Source organism: Thamnophis sirtalis, unplaced genomic scaffold, assembly GCF_051295495.1.
Source record: "Thamnophis sirtalis isolate CommonGarterSnake01/CBP01778 unplaced genomic scaffold, rThaSir2_p1.2 scaffold_4, whole genome shotgun sequence".
NCBI lineage: Eukaryota > Metazoa > Chordata > Lepidosauria > Squamata > Natricidae > Thamnophis > Thamnophis sirtalis.
In genome coordinates, this window is record NW_028261384.1 from 117905910 (window position 1) to 117932330 (window position 26421).

At 40.4% G+C, this 26421-nt stretch overlaps 1 protein-coding gene across 3 annotated transcripts; it reads left to right on the top strand.

The window, feature by feature from the left end:
- The first annotated feature begins 858 nt into the window (after positions 1-858).
- CYTH2 (cytohesin 2) lies at positions 859-26421 on the top strand. Of its 3 annotated transcripts, XM_087713886.1 has the most exons (13): positions 859-1003; positions 4943-5090; positions 7191-7257; positions 7766-7884; positions 8209-8289; positions 10304-10416; positions 12494-12642; positions 13172-13284; positions 18260-18338; positions 20474-20545; positions 21043-21197; positions 22907-22995; positions 26222-26421. In XM_087713886.1, the coding sequence occupies exons 1-12, from the start codon at positions 985-987 to the stop codon at positions 22992-22994; spliced, it is 1203 nt and encodes a 400-aa protein (XP_087570012.1). In that variant the 5' UTR covers positions 859-984; the 3' UTR covers position 22995; positions 26222-26421. The 3 variants fall into 3 exon arrangements, with proteins under 3 accessions (XP_087570012.1, XP_013908351.1, XP_087570014.1); XM_014052876.2 differs by lacking the exon at positions 26222-26421 and having other exon boundaries at positions 13172-13283; positions 18262-18338; positions 22907-23134; XM_087713888.1 differs by lacking the exon at positions 21043-21197 and having other exon boundaries at positions 13172-13283; positions 18262-18338; positions 22907-26421.

Genomic DNA, 26421 nt, shown 5'->3' on the forward strand with positions numbered 1-26421 from the left:
AGTCCTATGATTTTGGCAGGCCTATGGAATTTGGGCTGCAAAAGTCTAGCTGACCACAAGATGGCAGCAAAGCGACAGCGCAAAACTCAATGTTTTTCAATCTGAGCCATTTGACTCGTGGACTTCAGTTCCCAGAATTCCCCAGCCAGCATATTCTGGCAGCTGAAGCCCACACGTCTCAGTTGCCCAGGCTGACAAATGCTGTCCTCTGCCGCATCTCCTGATGAGGAGGGGTGTTTTTTTTGCATGTACAGTAACTAGTCACGATTGGGTTGCTTACGCTTCACTCATCTTGATTGACAGTTGTGTAAGGAGGGAAGGACTAGAAGGTTGGCGTTTAGACGCTCGGAATGCATAAACGTACAAATAGAAGAGGGTGAGATTTGAATATTATTTGTGTTTTTTTTCCTGGGACAGAAACAAAACCCGCCCATTTTATGAGAATGGCAAGTTAGAATAACTGGAAATGAACTACAGGAGCAAAAATAGGAGCTGCTGCTGTTTGGATCGAAATCGCTGGATCCTTTTTTGGGCACCAGACAAAGGAAATATCCTTTCACAAGTCAATTGAATAAAGACTCTAAAGGACTCTATACGATTCCTATATCTCGGTTGAAACGTGCACAGAATGGACCGGCTCAAAGTACGCCGAGTACAAGGCCACAGAAATGATCAAGTGGGCTAGTGTAAGATTTCATTGAATAACTCTCCTGCCAATATCAGGCTGTGGATGCCTATTGGTTGCTTACAGCGTACATGTAATTCGTGAAATCTTCCTCTCTATTGGCTAATTCTCCTAGCTGTTAGGTGGCTATTCTCGAGATCCCTCTTTCCTATTGGTTACGATTTTCATGAGAGGCGGAACGTTCCTTTCAGTTTAGAACCCGGCTGCTGAAGGAGGGCATTGCTGTTGCAGCCCCGAAGAAAGGAGGCAAGAAGAAACTGGGGTTCCCTTTGGCCCTGTTTGGGGGCACTCCGGACGTCATGGAGGACGGTATCTATGGTAGGGCTCCTTAAGACTCTTCCATTGGGAAGCTTAAAGAGGGGAGATAAAGGGGCAGATTACGAGACCCGCCCAATAACTACAATAGGAAAAAGAGTGGGTGGACTGAGCCATTCAGTACCAGTTGCGTAGGGGGCGGGGCCGATCCTTACAAAGAGGGGTGAGGCTGGAGTAAACCATGCGAAATAAAGGGGGAATGCCGGGTTGGCCCGTTCCATAATAAGGGGGAAATCGGGATTTTATTCATTTAATGATAGGGGTGCGACGCGTTCCATCGATTGGGATATACATGAACCGGGCGGGGGTGGGTGGGATTTTTAGGCTATACCATGACAGGAGGGAGGGTGGAATGCACCATTGTCTGACTTCCAATTAGATAAAATGGGGTGGGTCTGTTTAAGCGGCTCTCGAAAGAGATGGAGGAGGGTGAGAATTGGCAACCTACTGAAGGAATTGATGAGACGGCTCTAAAAAAGCACTGTTATAATTTAAATAGGAGGCTGTACCATTCCTCTGAGGGAAGGGGCACTTTGTGATTGGATCCAACCATGCTGCGAGGGGAGAGGGGGGAGAATTGTCTAAATATTATAAATTATAGACTCTCATCCTGTTTATTTTTAACATGTTACCCCTACTAATAATATCACACCTTATTTATTAATATTATTTAATTTAAATGTGTGGGAGCTGCCAAGGGATGGTTTAAAAAGTCTTGGTTAAAAACGGTGTTAGGCATAATTCGTTATAATAATCGTTTTTAATCAGGTGAATTGGCTGTCTAGAATGGCCTCAGACTGTGAGCCGTGTACATTTAACAAATACATGAGTGGCATATGCATTTAGTAAATAAAATAATTTATGTGTCAGATTATTTCAGATGTTCATTGCCTCTGGGCTCCTTACATTTTCAATAAAATAATTAAGCAACCCCCATTTCTTCTTTGGAACTGAATTAAAGTTTGTGTAACTGAAAAAGATTCCGGATATTATGCACTGCCCCCAACTGCTTTTACAAACAAACATAAAATGTAAGAATTACTCAGAGGACTGTATGTGCATGTGCCCTCACCTGCAGGCTGGCCTTCATTATAAGTTCTTGTTCTGGGTGTGCCTCTGAACTGAAAGCTGGACATCTTAGGCCTAGAGGAAGTGGCTTTTGCAAAGGTTTTTTTTAATATATATATCTTGCTTTCCTAAATAACATACCTGATTATCTACTCATCTCATTTCCTGCTTGTAACAACCCTGTGAAGTAGACTATGCTAGTGTTAATGACTCAAAGTTGCTATCCAGAGATCAACATTTGGACCTGTGAACTTCAGTTTCTTGACAGCTTGGTTCCTCTTATGCACACATTGTAAATGAACCTTGAATAACCACTTTAAAGCTTGCATCTGTTAACAAGATTGGAATTGTTTTAAGTCGGTCATAAGTCCCAGCCGGAAGGAGGAGTTTGATGTAAACAACATGGACGATGAAAGAATGATAATAAGTATTTATACAACATTGAAGATTGGCATTGCATGGACTTGTCTGGCCCAAAGCAGAGAGGATAAATTCCAACTGAATGCGAGAAAAAAAAATCCTTTTAGTGATTAGATAGTGAAATCAATTGCCTAACAAGGTAGGGGGGTTCCCATTGTTGGATGTGTTCAGACAATGACAACTGCCATCTGTTAGGGTTGCTTTCATTGGATCTGGGTGTAGACCAATGTTTGTCAACCTCAACAGCTTTAAGATGTGTGGACTTCAGCTCCCCTTGAATTCTGAGAGATAAACTGACAATAATAAAGTTGCTGAGATAAAGGAACAATAACAAAAATCTGGAAAGATAACTTTAAAGGACACAAGAGACATCTATGAATAAGGTTGAAACATTCCTTAAGCCCTGGGAAGCAAGATAGTATTGGCAAGAGATTCAGGCAGGTTTGATTCACTAGGATATAAGAGGGTAAGAAGGTAAAACAGCAAGATTTGCAAAGTTCTGTTGTTACAGCCTATCTCAATAAAATATAATTCAAATTTCCTATGGAATGTTTTTTTTTTCTTTTGCTAATAATTTAATTGATATTTTTAATCATAGTGAAAACCAATATAAACCAAACTAGAAGAAAGGGAGAAAAGAAAAACTCAGAAGGGGCAGGAAAAAGAAAAAAAACAAAAGACAACAAAGACAATAATTAAAAAATAGCTTCCAACTATCACATCAAGCATATGCTAATATACTGACTTTTCACTCTCTTTTAAAGTTACAAATAAAAACAAAAACTCACACCCTATCTGTTATTAATATGCAATTAAGAAATCTTCATCTTTTCAATCCTAGTTCAGCAAAAAAAGGGGGGGGCACTAGGACTCAGTAGAAATAGCAAACAGTTTATCCCTGGTCAAATAATTCAACTTTATGTTCCTTCTTTTTTGCTCTGTGCAATCTTGACCTTTAAATCATTCTTATGGCATATTAGATTTAATCATTACTTTTTGATATTTAAAAGCAGTTTTCAAAGCTTCCAGTAGCCTACTTTGAAAATCCCATGAAGAGATTTCCCAGGATTCTTGTTACAGCTGTTCAAAATCCAGGTCCAGTCCTTTTTAAAAAATTGTCTTAGGTATTCTTATTTTGTTAATACCAGTTTTCTTATCTTACATGCCTTCATACTCTATAATGTGTATGTTAGGTAAAGGGCTTTTAAAAAGTTTTTCTCATTATCTTCTAAAATTTTCTCCAATAAAATCTTTATCTTTTCTGAGATATTAGTTATTAATATTTCAATTCATGCTTCAAAAAACTTAGGATAAAGGGTTATACCAAATTACCCATTTTAAGTTATTTCTTATTGGATTTTATTTATTAACATTTATATGTTAATTTATATGGCCTCTCATCTCACAAAAGTGACTGGCCAACTTACAACAAACTCCCTCTAGTATTCATTTGCAACCTTCATCAAACTTCAGTTCCTAATATAGGTTTAGTTTTGTTTCAGTCATTTCCTGTGAGTATATTATTTAATTTATAGACTTGTTTTTCAAATCTTATAGCAAAAATAAACATTGTGATCTCCCAATCTATTTTAAACTTTCTTAATTTTTTTCTTTTTGCCAATTGTATATTAATTTAAATTCTCTGCTTAAAAGTTCTTAAATCCAAGGAAGAAGGTAAAACTCACATGTCAAATTAGAATTGCCGTTTTGAAGGTCCCCAATATCCATAAAATGGTGAAATGAAACATATCTGAATATAATTCCAAAATGCGCTCAGTTCCTAATGTCTTTAGGAAAAACACTGCTGATACTCAACTTTGAGTGCTCAAGCCCATGAGAGATCACTATTTTATGGTCTTCTCATAAAGAGGTGGCCAAACTCTGAAGCTCTTGTACACCCCATTCTTCACAGTGGCCCTTGTTCATGAACTTCAGTCAGCCGTGACTGAAGATGCTCTGTGAAATCTCTTTCTGTTCTGTTCTACCTTGAACGGCTGATACTTAACACTTAATACACATATTGTTTGTCCCAGATTTACAACCATAATGGATCCTGCCTATTACGATCGTAAGTTGTAACAGTCATAAACCAGTCATAATGTGATCAGCCAAATTTTATAATCTTTTTTTTCCTTGCTGAAAACCAGAAGTAAATGCTGATTATCAGCAAAACATCAGAAATTGCATTTATGACCGTGGGAAGGGGAGAACCAGCAGGGTCATAAGTATCTTTTGTGGGGGAGGTCTGTTGGAACATTGAACAATTGTTAAGCAACTGCTCAAAAATCAAAGGGCCACCTGTATGTCCCCTTCTGACACTGTCACAATTTCTTGAAATGGAGGCATGAATATGGATGTGGGCTCATTGGAAAAGAGACCCCTGGCTTTTTCTAATGGTTCAAAGTGACAAGAACAGTACACTTTCTTCAGTCTGCTTCCTTTCTTCCATTGCAGTGCCTCCAGATCTGACACCAGAGGAGAGGCTAGAGTTGGAGAACATCCGGCGACGGAAGCAGGAGCTCTTGGTGGAAATCCAACGCTTGAGAGATGAACTCAGTGAAGCCATGAATGAGGTGGAGGGGCTGGAGGCCAATGAGGGAAGGTGAGGGATTCCTTCTCTCTAGAGAAGATTATCTAAGGCAGGGGTTCCCAATCTTGGCAACTTCAAACCTCCCAGAATTCCCCAGCCAGCCATGGTGGCTGGAGAATTCTGGGAGTTGAAGTCTACACATTGCGAAGATTGGGAACCACTGGTCTAAAGACTGCTTTCCTATCAAGACATTTCAAGACAGGCTTTGCTGAGACTGTTCTAGTCTTCTCTGAACATATGAGTCCCTGAGTCACCTCAGCATATGCCTGTTCTAATTAGCGGCTATTTCCTTGATGTCTGAGATTTCCTTTTAGTATATACTACAAATAATGTGGCTTCCACTGATCTAAAGCAGGGGTGTCAAACTCATTTTCATTGAGGGCCACATCATGGTTGTGTCTCACCTAAGAAGGGCAGGGTGGACGTTACCAGCTCAATGTTACTCGTGTCAGGGGCGCCTGTGGTGGCCCAAGCACTCTGCCAATGAAAATGGGCTCCCTAGATCCGTTTTCAGTTGCAATGGCCTCCTGAAACCCTCTGTCAGTGAAAACTGAGCTTGAGGGGCCACACGCAGCCCTCCTGAGCTCCATTTCGCTGGCAGAGGCACTGCGGGCCGGTCCTTTGTTGTTTCAGGGAGGAGGCGTGGGCCAGATCTAAGCACCCCATGGGCCGAATTGGCCCCTGGGCCTTGAGTTTGACATTCCTGTACTAGAGTATTTTTGAAATCTCTAAAATGTGGATCCCTGTGTTTGTGTCAGGGCTTTTAATTGTTTTAAAAGATGTCCATTATTGAGCCAAAGGTTTTATATACATTACAGGTAATTCTTTTTTAGCAACCACAACTGGGACTAGCAACTCACTTGTTAAATGAAAAGGTTGCAAAATGAAACCACAGCTGTGCTTACAATATTACTTAAACTTTCATTTGTTTTACAGACTTGCAAAGGTTGTAAATGCGATAAATGGTCATAAAACTACTTTTTCATCTGTTGTTAACTGTATGAGGCAGTTGTTAAAGGACTGCTATCTATATCTTAAGTATTCTGTTCTTTGTAGAAGGAATGCTTTTATAAAGGCCGCGCCTATTACTATTTGGGTGAGCACAATTAAAACTCATTAAGTATACTACTTTCTTCAGCTGTATGATGTGTAGTCATGCACAGTTTTAACTGATGGAAGTAAATCAATGAAATGAAAATCCACATAAGGCAATGACAAAAAGTTATTTTATTAGGTTGCAGCCTTAATTGTAGGAAATATTAGGCTGAACTTCTTCCCTTGCCTTGGGGGAATCATGGTTTTTTGTAAAGCAGCCTTTTCTGTTCTGGACTGAGGAACTGAATTAAGTATATTCTTCATGGCTATTTGTGTTATATTATGAGAACAAAGGGGGATTGTGAGATAGCATCATTCTTGAGAGACAGAAAATAAATGATTCCCAGGAAGGAGCTGTTTATTTTAAATAGCAACACAAAACATCTGTTGCCCTGCATTCTGATAGCCCTGCCATGCCCACCTAACCTTCACTATCTTCTTCCTTCCACTGTTGATAAGATGTGCTAGCCTCGCTCTGTGCGAGGCAGCTTCTGGCTGACTGGCTGCCTTCCCAAGGCCAAGCACACACTTCTATAAATTTTGTGTGTTTTGCAATGCTTCAGGAGGCCTGAGTTGGGGCTGAAATAGAGGCCCAGCAGTGGATGATTGAGGCTACTGAAGGCCCCATGCCCCTGCTTTAGCCCTCGTGCCATCACTGTCACCACCTCTGAGAAGTGTCATTGTGCAGGGTGGCCAAAAGAGCCAAGATGGAGGGAGAAGATAGGCAACCCCTTACCTTCCAAGACTCAGAGCTGGGAGGGACTAATCTGGGAATGGTTTGAATCAAGTGGGCCCTTGCCTAATGTTTGGCAGCATTTGATTAAAGATGGCAACAGAGCCTGCTGGTCATATGTTGTCACGGCTTTATGAATGCGTCGCTTAGTGATAGAAATTCTGGTTACAATTACTATCATTAACCGAGAACTACCTGCGTGTGTATTCAAAAGCCTAAATGAGCTTAAAATGTTGCAGTTCCTTTCTGTAAGAGTCAAAGGTATGATTCTTTGTCTTGGACAGTAAAACTCTACAGAGAAACCGGAAGATGGGGATGGGGCGTAAGAAGTTCAATATGGATCCCAAAAAAGTAAGTGAGTGAAGGGTTTGCATGTTATGATATCTAAAGATTAGTCCAAGGGAAAGCAAATGTTTCCTGATGACACAGGAATTGCTGGGAATGAGAAATCATGATTTTCTTCCCCAGGACTGGTTAGGAGAGAATTATATGATTGAGGGGCAGGAAACCCAGTTGAGAAACCCAGAGAGCCAGTTTAGTTAGGCATCAGATTAGAAAGCAGGAGACTGAGTTCAAGTCCTACCTTAGTCATGAAAACCAGCTTCATGACTTTGGGCCAATCATTCATTCTCAGCCGAACCACCCTCCAGGGTTGTTGTTGTGGGGAAAATAGGAGAAGGAAGATCTGTTGGACATGTTTATCACATTGATTTATTTGTAAAAATCAAGCACACATACACATATATACACCTATACACAAACTAACCTATCTGATATTTCGGAGTTAAAAATAATTGGAGGATGGGAACATATTTGTGTCTGGTCTACATTTTTTTTTTTACTTCATTGCCTTTTCTAGGGAATACAATTCCTGGTGGAAAACGAACTTCTGCGTTCCACACCTGAGGATATTGCTCGCTTCCTTTACAAAGGGGAAGGCCTCAACAAGACAGCCATTGGGGACTACCTTGGCGAGAGGTGAGCAAGAACTGCAATGATGGGAGGAGCAAATGAGAGTGAGAAGATTGCAGCCATTGATAACACAGTGTAGATTAAACTACAGTACAGAGCTTCCTGGAACTCTGGAAAAGAGCATAGATATTGAAGTATGATACATTAAATTTATTCAGAAAGGAGGGGTGAGAAAAGACTAAATGTGGGTGTTTTAGAATGAATTCTAAGAAGATTGGAGCGGTCATGAGGGAAGAAAATAGGCTAAACATTTCAGTGATTGGGATGGTAGGAATAACTGTGCCTTCAAAGGGGCAGGATTAATACAAAGTCTCTTAATCTTTTATTCAGGGAGGAGTTTAATATTGGTGTGCTCCATGCCTTTGTTGATTTGCATGAATTTACTGACCTCAACCTAGTGCAAGCACTCAGGTGAGTCTGGAAATCTTCAGCCATCTACTGTATTAGAGTCCTCATTAGCTACAGTAATTTTCCAACAGTTTGGCTGCAGTACCTCTTGTTTATATCTTTGGGGGGGGGGGGTAAGAGCAATAATTTATTGTTTCTCCTGCTAAAGGGGAAGCAGAGCTTGCCTGAAGCCACCGCTTCTGTTCCTGTCTCACCCAACCCAGAGCCCTGTAGGTGAATGAGCATCAATTCCCACAGCCCTTCCTTTAATTTTGTAAGAGGAAGAATGCTATCCTTTGGCATTCGTCTCATTTATTACACTTCTCTATAACAAATCTATATGATAGTCTATAATATATGCCATGGTTTCTCTACATCACTACACCCCATTTCTTAACAATCTCATGATATGTTTCTATATAGATGGGCGGAGGATTCTTTGGCTTTCCATATTTAGTTATACTTTATCTCCCAACTACATAGTAGTTATTGTAGGTAATGCACCTCAGGTACAAAGGCTAATTATAGTGGATGAGACCAAACCTTATAAGAACAAAGGCATAGAAAGTCAGAATTGAAAAGACAGCACAAACTGCCAATGCTGTCTCCTAGTTAGCTGTTGCAAGAAGATCACACAGATTGACTACAAACAGTGACACGGCAATGTAGCAACCATGAGCACTGGAATTTCTGCAAGAAATATCCACTTGCCTGTAAGCCAAAACTGTTGGGATCCCAAAATATACAAAGTAGTAGAAAATGAAGAATGTAAAAGTGCTCTGGAACTTTGGAGTTCAAACAATCATCTGCCATGTAATCCCCCAAATTTAACAAATGTTGAGGGGAAAAAAAGTCTGGGTAGTGGACAATGAAATAACTGAAGGCAACAGAAGAGAAGAGAAAAAGAATTGGAGAAAAACATAAAATTCTAAGACTTGTAAGTAGAAGTAGAACAACTATTGCAAAAGAAAATAAAGATAATACCCATAGTGATAGGCTTCTTGGGTTCAATCTCAAAACATCTGAAGCAGTACTTCAACCCCACAGGCATTGACAAAATCACTATCAGTCAGCTGCAAAAGGCAGTCTTACTTTGAACACCTTTTAACTTGCAAAAATAGCCTTGATATCATCACACAATCACATTTGCCTCTCCCAAATCCTTGGGGACATCTGGCTGACAGTGCAATGAACCACAATAATTTATTAAATGTATGTCACCTGATATATAATAATTTACAGTTGTTAAAAAACATATAAAAACAAAGAACAGTAGAAAACCGAACATATAAAAACAATACAGGAAGGAAGGAAAAAGTCAACCTCTCCAAATGAAGAATGCACAGCCTAAATTTGAATTTGTTTTCTAAACATGCAAAATTTGTACTTTTAGATGGATGGGGGGAAATTGATCACCCATGCTGAGGAGCACTTCAGCCTTTGCTAGGTATAGAAAATGCTGAAAATCAAATGCAAAGTAATGAAAGAGGATACAAAACACAGAATGCAAAACATCCCAGATATGGAATCAATTTGCAATAATGAGATCTGTAAGATCTCTGGTTTTCAAAATAAAGAACGTATCCAATACAGGTAGTCCTAGACTTACAACCACAATTAAGTCCAAAATTTCTAAGCAGGACATTTGTTAAATGTGTTTGCTCCACTTTTACAACTTTTCTTGCCAGAGTTGTTAATTGAATCACTGAGGTGGTTAAGTTAGTAACACAGTTTTTAAGCGAATCTGACTTTCCCATTGACTTTTCTTGTCAGAAGGTTGCAAAAGGTGATCACGTGACCCCTGGACGCTGCAACCATCATAAATACATGCCAGTTGCCAACCATCCGACTTTTAATCATGTGACCATGGGGATGCTACAAAGATAGCAAGCATGAGGAATGATCATAAGTCTTTTTCTTTCAGAGCCATTTTTTTCAGTGCTAAATGCGTGGTTGTAAATTGAGGACTACCTGCATTTATGATCAGACAAATGAAAACTTCCCCTGTGTCTTCATGGCTTCCCATTCCTCTTTGCAGGCAGTTCCTGTGGAGTTTTCGACTACCAGGAGAAGCCCAGAAAATTGATCGCATGATGGAAGCCTTTGCTCAGCGCTACTGTCTGTGCAACCCAGGGGTCTTTCAGTCTACAGGTATAGCATATATTTTTTTGAGAAAGAGAATGGGGGCCACAGAGTTTTGAACCACAGACCTTCTTTGGGTTAATGAAGAATGTGGGCATTATTTGAAGCAAACTCTGAATATTAAGTACCAGGACATTCCTACCATTTATTTCCCTGTGAGTTCACTGGTATTTGCTTGCGGAGCATATTTTTCCTGCTTACAAGAATTAAAGATTCATTAATGTCTATTAAAGTACAAAGCTTCAAGAGAACACTTTTTTCAGTGAGAGAACCAAAGTCTCTCCAAAGAAAACTTACTAAGTTGTATGAAAAGTTCCAGAACACTGGCTGATCCCTCCATTTGTCACCACATTTTGCACACTATCACATTATTCTTTGGATACAAAAAAACAGAACAATTCAATAGTTGGAAGAGATGAGATATCATTGTCCCAATATTTGTAGCTCAGTGTTGAAACGAGGAGTCCTCGGTGCTCTCTGAGCTTGGTTGTTTGATGCAGTCACTAGCACTGCTGATGTTACCTACCTTGGATAATGAAACATCTGCAAGAAACAACTAAGGTCAAAGAGCATCACGGACACCTCATCTCATTGTCTGTTACTGCATCAGTATGGTGCACTATACCCAGGTTCTGATAGGAAAATAGGAAATGCTGTATACACTAACTTGAACTTTAGATACCTCTTGTATGAAAGAGTAACTAAGAAATAAATGTTTATGTGAAAAGCAGGATTTCAGGAAAGAAAACCTTCATCCAGGCCTCAGTTGGCCAAATTCATTCTGTAACCATAGCTTGTTTACCCTGGTGGAGTGTCCTACGTTTCAATGGATCAATTTTACCCAGAAGAATCAGATATCAGATTGTTTTAAATGGTGAGCTTTGTTAGAATCTCTCTAAAGATGGTGCTAGATTGTTCTGCATTGGGCCACACCCTACTTTAATCCATTCCTGTTATAAGTACAGTTATAGTTATCCTTTGAGCCACATACGTGCTTATCTGAATCGTAAGGGCTAAGTATTCTAAAACTACTTGTTAGAAATAGCTTGTGTAGAATAAGGTGAGAATCTGAGACTAAATTACATATAGGTAATCCTTAACTTACAGCAGCTCATTTAGTGACCATTCGAAGTTACAACAGAACTGAAAAAAATGACTTACATCCATTTTTCACACAATTTCCCCATGATTAATGATCAAAATTCAGCCGCTTGGCAGCTGACTCATATTTATGATGATTGCAGTGTCCCGGAGTCATGTGATCACCTTTTGCAAACTTCTGACAAACAAAGTCAATGGGGAAGCCAGATTCACTTAACAGCTGTTACTACCTTAACAACTGCAATGATTCTCTTAACAACTGTGGCAAGAAAGGTGGTAAAATGGGGCAAAATTCACTTAACAAATATCTCGTTTAGCAACATAAATTTTGGGCTCAATTGTGGTTATATATATTTGGATCCTATTATGTTTGAATATTTCCTTCAAATATTCCTTAAAAATACTTAAACACATTAGAGAAAAGCTTTGCATGGCCTTCTTTGCCTGAAGAATGTAGGTTGCTTCAGACAGGAAGTATTTCTAAAATATTTTCTCATGTAGCCTGTTAAGTAGTTCAGACCGGAAGCACAATTAGGACTGCTAACTATTTTTATTGTAAGGTTACGTTTGCAGAATCTTGCAAGCCTGAAAATAATTTCTCCAGTGCTTTATTTTTATTCTGCAGAAAAACCAGGGAGGGTCCCTTCGTATATATTTTCCAGGTCGCCTTCGCTTCGATGGGCTGAGATAACTGTCTAGGCTGCGGCTCTTCCTCCTATCTCCCAGGTTTTTTACCACATTCTATTATAGAGTAGCCTGAAATGGTCCTGTCTAAAGACTCTGTAATAAGGTACTCACAGCATTTCAGAACCGCCAAAAAGATGAAACAAATGAGCTACCATTCTATAACTTACGTTCCCTCTAGTATTTTTACTATAATAATTTTATCCTCTAATGAGAACTTGAAGAAAAACCTGTACCTTACATCTACTCAGATGCACAGAAGTAAGCTCTGAAACGCTTACTGAGTTCTTTGTTCCCCCAGATACTTGTTATGTCCTCTCTTTTGCGGTGATCATGCTAAACACCAGCCTTCACAACCCCAACGTCCGAGACAAGCCCACAGTTGAGAGGTTCATCACGATGAACCGTGGTATCAATGACGGGGGCGACTTGCCGGAGGAGTTGCTGCGGGTGAGAAGTTAGCAAAGTGAACACAGGGCTAGATGATTCTCTGGTTTGAAGGCTAGTGGGAGGGCTCTACCACCTTTTGTAGTTTTTTTTTTTTTTTTTTACCATTTCAAACATTCTCTGCCCAGTCCTGAGGTACTTTTATATAGGGTTTCCCAGCCTTTGCAACTTTAAGACACGTGGACTTCAATTCCCAGAATACTGCAGCTAACTCTACTGGGGAATTCTGCAAGGGTTGAAGTTGGCACATCTTAAAAGTTTGCAAAAGTTGGGAGTCCCTATTCTCATACTTTGTTTTCACATAATGCTATTACTGCGACTGCAGTTTCTTCTACATTCATTTTAAATACTTTGCTTTCGTTTATAAGTGTGTTTCATTTGTAAATTTTGGAATTATTTTATCCCCTCCATTGTATAGTCAATCAAGCATGGTCACTGTGCCATGGAAATTCAAACAGACACACCTTTTTTCTTGCCAAGAAAGGAATAGAATTCCTGTCTGTAATTCCACTCCTTTCTCCCCTCCTGCTAGAATCTGTACGACAGCATCCGTAATGAGCCCTTCAAGATCCCAGAGGATGATGGGAACGACTTGACCCACACATTTTTTAACCCCGATCGCGAGGGCTGGCTCCTCAAGCTGGGTGAGAGGCGCGGCCCCTGTTTCCTCTTTAAACACTATGGCCTTTTCTCCCCTTCCCTGCTACCCTTCCCCCTGCCCTCTCCCACCACCCCTACCCCACGATCTTTGCACGCCTCTGCACTCTCCTCTCTTCCCCCCCACCTGTTGTGTCATTTAAAGCATGACCTCTCTCTTCATCAGATCAAAGGGATCCTCCTGAAATCCACCCTGATGTCCCTCCCTTTCCCATTAACCAAATATATATTGTATATAAAAACCCACGGGGATCCATTGAATTGCAGAGGTCTTCCTTTCTCTCCCCGCCTCCCAGTTGAGGTGGATCTTCTCTGACAGATGATGAGAGGGGTCTTCTGGGATTTTTGTGAATTGCCTTTAAAAGCAGGCAAGTAACCGAAACCCCAGTATCAGGCCACTGAAAACCATATCTCTAGTGTCTGATATCTCACCATTATTGCTGGTACCTTTTCAAACCTATTGGATGCATCTATAAATCAGGTGGGGTGGGAGAGACAGATTAAAACAATGGAATATTCCAGCCTTAAATCTCGATTCATAGTCAGATCATGCAGTCTTTACTTTTCCACACTATTTAGGGCAATTAGCCGAACTACTACCAGTTTAACTTCTGTCATAAAACATTTTTATTAGTGTAGCTAAATATGCACATTGTAGAATAATTATCTACTCTTGGGCTACTTTGTAAACCAGAGACAAAGAATTCCTCCTGGAGCAAGTAGCTTTATGATATCATTGTTAGGTTGAAGCAAGTGGAATAGCACTCTCGACAAGAGTGAGGCACGAAATAGGTGACCTTTAGGATCGTCAGGGAATCTTCCTGTCCATCCAAAGTAGCAGGCAAGGCCACAAATGTAAACTCAGATCCAGACTAGAAGAAATCCAAAGTGACATCATAGATTCAAAAATGGTATAATCCTTGGGATCAGCTGTTTTAAGTGATTGGATGGGACTCTGATCACTGAGTCCTGATTTCCTATCAGGAGATTGAGATAGAATAGTACAGGTAATCCTTGACTTACAACTATTTGTTTAAACAATAATTGTTTAACAATTGTTTGAAAATACAACAGCACTGTAAAAAGTGACTTACAGACACTCCTTGCATTTATGACCATCCCAGTGTCCCCATGAACATGTGATCCACTTTTGGGTGCTTCGCAACCCACATGTATTTATAATGGTTGCAGCATTCCAAATTCACGTGATTGCTTTTGTGATCTTCCCAGCCAGCTTCCAACAAGCAAAGCCAAGGAGAAGCCACATTCACTTAATGACCGTATGATTCACTTAATAATTGTGGCAAAAATAATCATAAATTTGGGCACAACCCACTTAACGACAGATGTTGGAAATTCGATTGTGGTTGTAAGTTGAGGACTATCTGTAACGGTGCTTTATTTTGCTCTTCTATGTTCTGATTAGAATTTAAATCAGGGTAAACATTCCTGTTTGTTCTTTTGCTCTTGTAGCAAATCTTGGCTTTGGAGCAGAGAACAAGTTAAGGAATAAAAGCATATAAACTGAGCATATAAATATTTGCTGGTCGAAATAAACCACTTTTAAGTTCTTCCACCAAGGATGTGGCTGTTTCCTACCACATCACCCTTTCCTGTGCAGATCAACACTAGAATGTAGTGTTTGCTGTAGGTAAAATATTGCAGGTCTTTTGTTGTCAAACTGAAATAGAAGAGGACAGATGGACAATAAAAAGAAGAGGAAGGATTGTGTGGCCCAAACATTGTATGTTCAAGGTGAAGGAGATGAGAAAAGAAGCAATATTTGTGCAAGGGCAGGTGGGGGGGCGGGGGGATAGAAGTTAGCCTAGTCATTTTCCTCAGAGAAGTTAAATGGACAGTGAATTAATTTTGAAGAGCTGTGCTTGGAATCTGAATTCTGGCTTGATTAAGATGCAGCTTGCTGGACAAACCAGAACTCTTGATGACTTAGTAATCTACCTGTAGAAATGAGTGATTAGCAAACCATTGTTGCAATCATTTTTGCCTCCCTGTGGAGGCCATTATGTAGCAAAGTTGGTTGTATCATGGTTTGCAAATGTCACCTAAATCTCTAGAGCAAGGGTGTCCAATCTTGGCAATTTTAAGATCTGTGGACTCTCAAAAGTTGCCAAGATTGGACGCTCCTGTTCTAGAGATAGGGTTTTCTGTAACCTGTCAAAGGTTTAAAAAGCCTTGTCATTTAGGAAAGTTATGCCTATCCCATTTATACCCATTCCCATAAAATTTAAAACCTTCCTCCCTCTGCCTGTCCCATTTTCCTATCCCATTGCCCCCAAATGCCTATGTCTGTGTTGGAGGATTTTTGATTTGACCATGTACTTCTACCTTATGTTGATGTAACTTGTTCTCCTTTCTCTCTCTTCCTCTCTCTCTCTTCCTCTCTCTTTTTCTCTTCCTCTCTCTCTTTCTCACCCCCATTCTCTCTATCCTGATTCCCCTGGTCCCTGCCTTCTCTTCTCTCTCTTTGCTCCCTTCTTTCCCCACCACTGCTACCCTTCCCCCCTCTCTCCTCCACCATCCCACGGCGCGGACTACATTTGTTCTACTGTCTGAATACTGCCCCCAAACCAGGAGGTAGGTGAGAAGAGGGGGCCTTTTGCTTTGCAGTTGACAGCTGGTTTGCCTGGTGCATTTTGGACTGGAAGCGGGTCTGCGGTTGGGCTTTAGGGCATGAAGGGATGGGAAATGTTGTAATATCAGTTGTGATGGGTTCAGTGGATCCAAAATGAATGTGGAGGAGATATAAGGAACTAGCATTCTCTTCACCCCTAGAATAATACATGTCTTGATGCAGGGGTGAGCATCCATTTTCTGTTGAGTATTCTATCATTCCCTCAGTGATCATCTGTTTGGGACCATTTGATAATTGGAGGGTGGGGCTGCAGCAAAAGCAGTGGGTGGGGGCACCCATTCTTTCTTTTTGACATCCCCTTCATCCTTCCCTTTCTGACACTTTCCCTTCTCTCTCAATCTGTTTCCCCCTTTCCCACCCTCCTCACCCCATTGCAGCAAGCCACCAGGTAATAGACACAGCTGTTGATAGAGGTTTGAATTGATCATGTTTATAGCTTTAGGGCAGGGATGCATATAATGAAACTGTGGTGCCACTGGAAGGGAAGGACAAAATATTAATGGATTGAGAGGTTGAGCAAGTTTTGTAGGGTGGGTGAGAAAATTTCATCTCCTCAAGGCTTTGCAGTTACTCTCATACCTTCAGTCCTATTATCACCATATTCAAACAGTACAATTGTAGGTGTTTTTGAGGTATGCAGATAGGTTGTGAATTGTTCACAATCTGCATCTCATAAATAATCTACCTGTCTTAATGGATTACTTTTTAGAAAGCAGGCCTATCCTCCCCCCCCCCCAATTGAAACAAAAGAGAGAGATAAGGTGGATAAGGAGCATAGATTCTTGTACCTTTTAATACTCATGCAAATTTCGAGATGCAACTTCCATTGAGAGGCAGTATGTTATGGATGTCAGGCTTAGCTTCCCAGAAGTATCTGCTTGGCAATTATTGGAAGCAACAAAGACTGGGTTATGTGGATTTTTGGTGTGTTCTGAAGTTCCTCAAAGAGTATTTTGGCATCTCATAGCTTTGTCCATTTCCACTTGAGAGGCTAAGGGCTCTTTGAAATTACCTTAATTGAGAACTGCCAAAAATAGGGGGGTGGGGAAGAGTTGAAATCCTTATCCAGTGATAAACCAGATTTGCACCCATGCATTTGTACAGATTAGCTTTGCCTCAAGCTGGGAATGACTGTTGGCTTTGCAACAAATTTGAACTTGTATCTTGTTTCAAGCCTAGAGCAATTGCTTGCTTTGCATGCTAAAAGCACTGCTTTTTCTTAAAAATGTAGGTTGAGTTAAAAAGAATCAAGTGCTTATGCAAAAGCTGTTTTTCCCTCTAGAATTGAGAACTTTGTTTAGAGAGGCTAGAAATTTCTCCCAGTCTCCTCACAGTGACCTTGTTTAGAGGGGATTTGATTCTGAGACACAGCTGTGCTTTGTTGGAGCAGCTTGTATTAAGTCAGGAGTATATTTGCTTTTTAGAGTGTCAATTTATGCTCAGTGATAACCCTGATATTTAGTTGCTAAAACGCAGGTCCAAATTGTCCCAAACATACTTTTTCAGAAGGCAACTGGACTTTCTTGTTTTTATTTGAAGAAGTTATCTCCAACAGCCTGAGCCTGTGTTCAACCATGAAGGGAGACACAGGGCAGAAAACATCCTGCAGAAAGCACAGCTCCAATTTCTCAATGAGAAACCCTGAGGACACAAATAAACCTCCCAAGTGACTTCAATAACTCTCTAAAAAGAATGTAAATAACCAACTGTCAGCAAGGAATATAAATCCTTTCCTTCCACACCATTCCATACCAAGAGCTGAAGAAGCTTCTTGGGTAAGAAGTGAAACATCTTCAAAGAATAACAAGAAAGTCCTGTTGCCTTTTGAAAAAACATCTTTGGGATAACCTTGACCTCGATGACTGAGAATCTCCATAGACACACTTCCAAATTGATGATAAATTAAAGCTACTCCCAATATTATAAGCTTCAGGACAGCCTTACAAATCTTGGCATAAAAAAGATTCGAATCGTATCCATTCTTAAGTTTACATTTAAAAAAATAGGAAATAGTAATTGGAATCCCTCAATGCTCATAAAATAAATCCATTGTTGGAAAAGGTACTGTTTTGCAAACTCCTAGAATCCTTTCCAGCTGTGTTTCATTACTTTGACTCAGTTTTGTGCTCTTTTTGTCTTGTTCTTCCTTCCTTTTTTCCCCTCTTGTGTCTTACGTTGTTTCTGAATTCTTTATTGCATTGGCTTTGTTCATAAGCATGGCTTCCTTACCCAAAATATGAAGATAGAGAATGTTTAGTGACCAAAGTAGACATAGATGTAAAATGAGAATGGATTCCCCTTCTTGTTTTCAGGAGGACGGGTGAAGACCTGGAAGCGACGCTGGTTCATCTTGACTGACAACTGCCTCTATTACTTTGAATACACCACAGTTAGTACAGTTTCCCTCTCCCACCCATCCTGCACTCCTCCTATTTGCAAGTCGGAATCGTAAAGAGTCCTAGAGTTTGCAATTCAGGGAATCAAATGGGCCAGGCTTGCAACAAGAGGATGGTAGTCTAGGAACAATGTCCCACTCGGAACAGAAAAGCTGCTCAATAAATATTACATTTACATGTAATATTACATTACATTGTAGGTAGAAAGAAGGCAGGATGCAGCAAACTGTTCCCCTAAACTCTGCAAGATTAACAGCCAGTTCATAATTGCTCCCTGCATGATTTTTATGGTTGTAACCAAAATCAACAGTATCTCAAATACAGGAGCACCAGTGCTATTCCAAGTCCTACGATCAAGTGCTGTAATAGATAAGTACATTATGAGAAGCTAGGCATAGACTGCCATCTAGTCTGTCACACTGGTGAAGAGCTAGTTTCTCTGGGTTAGGACTCTAATCTGCTTTATAAAATCTATATTATCTGAAATCATCAGAAACAATTGTTGTCCAGATCGGATCTGGATTGGTCACCAGGACCAGAGATTTACTCTAGATTTGGACTTGTGCCCATCCTCAGGGAACCTCTCTATACTTGAATATATGCTTTGGGCTGTTATATGAATCGTATTTATGTAGTGCCTTCCTATTGGCTGATTAGTATGTTGATGGCTGGAAATCGACTAAAGTTTCCTTGTGCTGCCAGGCCCTCATGGAAGGACCCTAAGCTGGTGGAAAATTAGCACTCCTGTTAGTTAATGTCATTTGATAAGGGACCCGTTTCCCAGGCTTCAGTCATTTCCCTGGCTAACACTATTCAGACAATGGGAAGGCACCACATAAATGTGACTCAAAGAATAGCCCAAAGCACCTATTCCAGTAAGGAGAACTTCCCTGAAGATGGGCTCCAGCACAAGTTCGAAAGTTCAGAAGAGTAAATCTCTGGTCCTGGTGACCATCCCAGATTTGAGCTTGCAAAATTATTCTGGGACACATATATTTGCCTTCATTCATGAGATATGATTATCATCACCCTTGATTTTACCTTCACAACTGCCTTGTGAGGGAGTTATGGCTGACAAATAATAGCAATAGCACTTAGACTTATATACCGCTTCACAGTGCTTTACAGCCCTCTCTTAAGTGGTTTACAGAGTCAGCCTATTGTCAACCCAACAATCTGGGTCCTCATTTTACCTTGAAAGGATGGAAGGCTGAGTCAACCTTGAGCCAGTCAGGATCAAACTTCTGACAGTTGGCACAATCAGCCTGCAATACTGCATTCCAACCACTGCGCCATCAGGGCTCACTAGAATCGTCTAGTACAGAGATGGTGAACATTTTTCTGCTCGGGTGCCAAAAGGGTGCACACATGCATGATAGCGCATGCCCACACCCATAATGCCCTCCTTCAGTACATGCATGCACAACGCTCCACGCATGCACGCAGGTTTCATTGAAGCATCCGGACTTTCAATAAGCCAGTTGGGCCATTTTTCGCCCTCCTCAGGCTTCAGAAAAGCCTCTGGAGCCTGTGGATGGCGAAAAATGGGCCCAACGAGCTTATTGGAAGTTTGGAAATGAATGTCCAGTAGTTTTTGGCATCCACAGGCTCATGGGGCTTTCCTGGAGCATGGGGAGGGCAAAAACTGCCTCGCACTCTTCGGAAGGCCGAAAATCAGCTGGCCAAAGCGCGCATCCATGCTGGAGCTGACATAGAGCAATGCCTCGTGTACCCTCAGATATGGCTCTGCATGCCACCTGTGGCACATGTGCCAGAAGTTCGTCAACAAGGGTCTAGTGAGTTTCATGAAGGGGTGGGGGTGTCCAACACTGAAAGTACTTCATCACAGCAATGCTCATTCCTCAAACTCTAGAAAAGGCCCCATCTAACATAGTCTTTCTCAAATGTGTGCCTTCCAGACACATTGAGAATAGCGCTCTGCGAATTTCCAGACATTAGTTTACAGTTAAAAATTCTAGGAGCTATAATCCCAAATTAGGGAGAGTAATTAAACTTGGCCCTCCAAGAGATTTCCTGGAACAAGATGCTTTCAATGCCCTACCTTTTCTACCTACCCAGATTATTGGGCCTGTTCTGTTTCATTCATATTTTTAAAATCCATTTTTAGGATAAAGAGCCAAGAGGCATCATCCCACTGGAAAACCTAAGCATTCGGGAAGTAGAAGACCCACGGAAACCAGTAAGTGGTGCTGTATTATGATTGCTTACAGCATTGCTAAAGTGGCTGCTTGCTGGATATGATTCGTGGTTGGCCACGTTTCATTTGCAGAAAAATTTATATTTCACTTTTCTTCTGATTGTCTGCCTTGGACCAACAGTCCCTAACTAAAGCTTGGGAAGGCAGGCAGGCAGGCAGGCAAATAAAGCAAAGTTTCAAGACGTTGGATAGCCAGAGAATTAGCAAAAGCTTTTTTTTAAAAAAAATTATAGGAAAGATCATTTGCATACTTCATTTACCTCTGTTTCAAATGGTTCACAATAGAGAGCATCAAGGACTCCACAGTTCAACCCTGAACCACAAGTATTCCCTTTTATTTTCCTTCTCAAAATATTCTCTTTTATTTCCCTTCTCTGTACTCACAAATCTGCTGGAAGGCATTTTCACGAACCATTTGCAAAAGGGTGGCCTTTTAAAGGCTTTCTCTTCCTTTCATCACTCTTATTTTATTTTTGTAGAATTGTTTTGAACTCTACATTCCCAATAACAAGGGCCAGCTAATCAAAGCCTGTAAGACTGAGGCAGATGGACGTGTGGTTGAGGGGAATCATATGGTCTACCGCATCTCGGCGCCTACACAGGAAGAAAAAGATGAGTGGATTAAATCCATCAAGTGAGAATAAGACTTTATTTTTTTTCTAGGATTCTTGATTCCCAGCTGTAGCTCCTGATAATCCACTTGAAATTCCAAGACTTTATTTAGCAGAAAGAGAAAGCAATTGATTTAACTTCTATGGAGATTAACCCAAACTTTTGCACAGAACCTTCAGAACATGTTATGATATCCATCCCATAAATCTTGAATTTTTTCCAGAATTTGACAGCCTACTCTCACTTAATAAGATTTGAGAGATATTCTTTAAAAGAAATCTGTTTCTTTTTATTGGGAGACACAGATGTTGTCTTAGGCAGGGGTTCCATGAGCCCAGGCATGCTACTGGGCTGTGTGGGGTTTGCAACCGGGCTACGGAAATGGCCAGCAAGCACACGTATATTCACTTGGGCAAGTGCGGGGAGCACATGCATGTGCGCTCCATTTGCGTGCGGTAGGTGCATGTGCATGCCATTGGCACAAATGGAGTGTTGGTGCACATGCACATGAGCTTACTGGCCACTCATGCGAAACCGTCCCCTTCATCCCGTGCAGGTCCACAAAGCCAGAAACTTTGGGGAATTTTGGTCTTAGGGATCTCTTTTTTCTGTTTTTTTTAAATCCTGTCTGTTCTTCTTAGTTAATATCTGTCATGCAGAGATATTATTAAATTAGAAAGATTTCTTCTTTCCAATAAACCTTTGGTTACATAGTTCAGAAATGAAGAAACTGATAGAATAGTCTTAATATAGTCCTTAGAGATTTTGGAGCTAGAAAAAGAGGAAGAAAAACTTGATTTGGTAATCTTAGAAGTCATTCTATTATGCAAAGTATTGCAGGGAAGGCTCAGTTGAAGTCCCACATTTTAATCTTTTCACATGAGTTAAGAATAGGAACAGTCCAGAGAGGCTTTTATTATGCAGTTTAATAAAAGCTAAATGTTTCATTCAGCATTCTGAATAGGACAAATTCATAGTGGGGTTCTTGGAAAACATAGAGCTAATAAGGCAAAAATTTAATGCAGTAGAAGTGCCACTTCTCTGCAGGTGAGAAATGAAACATCTGCGATCAAAATATTATAGCCTCTAAAACTTAGATATGTCCAATTTGCTTCCTTCAAAAATAAATTAGTAAGTGACCAACTGTATTAAAATCTTTAGTCAAAATTTTCTTATTTTAATCTATTGATCTGAGGCTGCATTTCCTCATTGCAATGCATATAGGAAGATTGCCTAAAGAGCATGCCTTTTGTTGTGATTTAACATTTCAACAAGTATGTATAGACATGCCCTTTACTTCTTTTCCTCCCTCTCCTCTTTTTTTCCCATTTCCTTGTTAAGCACATGTTTAGACCACTTGATTTGATTGAAGGATTAGTTGGTGTGGGTATATAACACAAGTGGAGCTAATAGAGTTAAACTGAGCTAAAAAATATTGTGGGAGTCCAACCACTATCTTAACATGTTCTGTGGCGCAAAGGCATATTATGACATAATTTCAGATTGTAGCTTGTCCTGTGAACACAGACATTCTCTTGACAGCAAACTAGGCTTGGAATGTGGTGCATTACATAAAAGCAACCATTATAATATTAATGGCTAAGCAGGATTTGGAATTTGTACTTCCAGATCTACGCTGCTTGAGGCTTAAATGGGGGTAGAGGGAAACACAGTCCCTTTCCCTCTTTTGTACCTGGCTCCTTAATGCTCCATATCACACTTTTTTTACAGGGCTGCTGTAAGCGTGGATCCTTTTTACGAGATGTTGGCTGCCCGCAAGAAACGGATCTCAGTGAAGCAGAAACAGGAGCAGGCATGAGGTGGGGATTAGCTAGTTCCCATCCTTTCCCCTCTCTGTACATCCTCCTGTATTATCTCTCGGATCTTCTGACAAACCCACCTGGGTTGAACTCCATGAAACCAACCATTCCTATCGTGGGTCCACCACACTACTTGGCCAGTCTAATGGCATGCCAGCATCCCACTGCCTCCACTCACTCATCCCCCCATCCCCAGAGCTTCCTCTAGCCCTGTGGGAGTTTGCCAGTGGGACTTGAGCTTGGGCAACTGCCACAGTGCCGCAACTTCAGGGAATGGATGCATTCTTTGTGTTTTGAGGCAGCTTCTCCAAACCGAATTAATCTTCAGCCTTCATCAGACAGAGTCAGATGTTTTGAAGCATCTCAGTTAACCCCAGCACACCTTGACTAGGGGCAATCAGCTTTGATCATGGTAAACGAACATTTCCTACTTTGACTGGACTTCTTCACTCTGCTTCCCAACATAACAGCTGGTCTGCATGTCTGAGAAGAAAAAAAATGGAAAAACCCTTTCAGACTATTGGCAGTTTAGAACGTGGGGAAGCCCTTATTTTCATTCATCGGTTACAGAAAAATCACACCTTGCTCGCCTAAGCCAAGCACATCAGGGAGTAATCTAGCATGTCTTTTGAACTGCTAGTTTTCTGTGTTTCAGGATCACTCACGTCATTTAATTTCCCCAAACTGCTTTCTGATGCCGATAATCACAGGAGCATTTTTGACATGCTTTTTCTCTGTAGGATGTCCCTTTGAGTTTGTTGCCAAACCAGTCACATTGTGCATCCAAGAAAGCAGTATTCTGGGTCTGGCACACTAATGTTTATAAGCACCCTATTCCCCATTATTTGGGCTTAAGAAAGGAAGTAAACACACCAACAACAACCAGCTGGGGCCAGAGAGCCAGACAATTAAACTATACACACTGACATAATTTTGAACACTATTTGTAGCCTTCAACAGGAATAACTGACACATTTGTGACTGACAGCTTGTAATTGTTCATTGTTAGGCCCAGAAATCATGGTTCCCAAACTTCCTTGACTGCCAAGCAAAAATTGTCTTATGGAGTCATTAGAACATTGCCTCTACCGCTAATTCTCCCTGATCTTTCCTGCCTCAAGTGTAGCAGCAATATATGTGGGGCTTCCTTCTGTAGTTAATTCAATACATTTTTTGGTGGCTTACAGAGGAATTCAAACAAGAACACTGTCATGTTATAACATGATCATTAGGACACTCCCTAATTGGGTGATGACAATTCTGTTTCTGTAGAACTGCAACAAGAATTGCCTTTCTGCATTATCTTTTTCAGATTCAGATTTTTAAAATTCTGGAAACAGTTTTCTTCATTTATAATAAGTCATTATATTATCAGGATGTTTAAAAGACTGTATCTCCCATTTTTCCAGAACTCATTTATACTTGCACATTCAGGTTATAAGATCAGAGAACAATAAAGAAGGAAGAGAGAAAGAGCTTATGGATTGGAAGAAAAATTAGTCTGTGTAATTAGTTGTGTGCATATTAGGAAATGCAAAAACAAAAGAGTCCTTGATTTACAACCAGTCTCTTAGCAACCAAAATTACAACATCCTCACTCCCCAAGTGCCAAGAACCCAGATTCGAAGTTCCAATAGCTGGGGCCCCACCCCACCCTGCAATGATTACACTTTGGGGTTTTGGCAAGAATCTTGCATTATATGGCCATTTTCAACTTCCCATGGTTACAAGACTTAAATTTACCAAGTTTTTTGCAAAAAAAACTGACATTTACTTACTGGCAAAAACACCCCCATTGCAGACATAGGCCCCCAAAATGTTGAAAATTGAAGTGGGACCCATTTTAACAACTAGAAAAATGTATGACCATAATTCCAGGCTCAATTAAGTCAAGGGCAACCTGTAAGTTGTTGTGTTACACTTTTTCCTTTTCCCACCTTCTCCAAGACTTAAGAAGTTTGCTCTTCCCAGTGATAGCCTCATCTGACTGGCTTCCCAAGGCCATCTCCTACTCAAGTGAGAGGGATATTGTACTTCTTTATCTTGCAACTCGCAGCTCCAAATCTAGTCCACCGTTGCTTTTCCTCAGGTTGTCTCTTAGGTATAACACCTTGGAGCCTGAAGGCTTTTTCAAACTCCGAGTTGAGCTTTCTAAATTGCCAATCACTTTGTGGCACATCTCAGGCCTTTGTGAAGAAGTAGTGCAAAGTCCTCAGGAGCTGCAAAGGTATCCAGCTCGATATTGTAATACCTTTGTCCATGTGCATTTCAGCCTGATTGTCAACCCCTGCCCCAAGAAAAGACGCATTGAATGTTGAATGTTGAATTTAAACCCGAAGCATCTTCTCCCAAGTTAGAAACTCTGTGGTCAGAATGAGGGGTTGTGTTTTATTCCATTTAGAAGAAAAGCATGAGAGAGAGAAAGGCAGCAAGTGAAAAGAAAGGGATTGATACTAATTTTCAGTCTTTGTATAATGAAAATAAATACCAGAAAATCCAGGATACTCTTTAAAACAGCATTTTCCATCTCAACCCATTAACTAGTTTTCTCAAAGCTGACCCATCTGCTTTATACCTGCTCAAACCCATCCTAGAAAACCCCTTAATCTCTAATCCTAAAGACTGGCTGGTGAATTCTGGGAGTTGAAGTCCACAGATCGTAAGGTTGACACAGTGGGACAGCCTTGCCCTAACCCATGCCTCCTTTTCAATCTTAATTTAATTGTGTTCCCAAAGTGGCTAGCCTTTCCCCTTCTTAACTAAGGTTTAATTCTATTTCAGATCCAAATGTGTAACACAAATATTTTTATAAACAAGAGTTTCAGAAGAGGAAGATTAAAATTATTAATCTTATAGCTGGCAAAGAGGAAAGAGATTGCCTTTTTTCCAGCTGCATGTCATAACCAAAATGATTTCTCCTTAGCTATGATTTGTGTGGAGATGAGAGGCAGGAGAAAGCTCCCTTTATTTGTTTGAAGGATGAGTTTTTACTGACACTTTCCAGCTGCTTAATAATGATCAATCCCCCCTACCCCCATACATACAAAACACACGCATACAAACACACACAATGTCAACATTCAATATTGCCCTTGGTTCTTTGACCTGCCTTCTGATTTTATATCTCTAGAAAAGCATCTTTGTACATTGGGACTGATTATTACTTGTTCTTCAGCAATACAAATAGTCCTTTTCTTCATTACGGATTTGAATATCTGTCTTGTAGGAAGGAAGTATAACAATATCCCCTCCCCTCCTTGCTCCAGAAGACAAAAAGAGAAAGATGGGCATTTTTTGTTGAAAGAAACTATATATTTCCTTTGATGGTGATGTTTTTTGATTTATTTGTTTTTAAAGGAAATGTTAACTATTATTTAAATTTTTAATGTATACATCTCTGAATGATATGTAAACACCACAAACCTA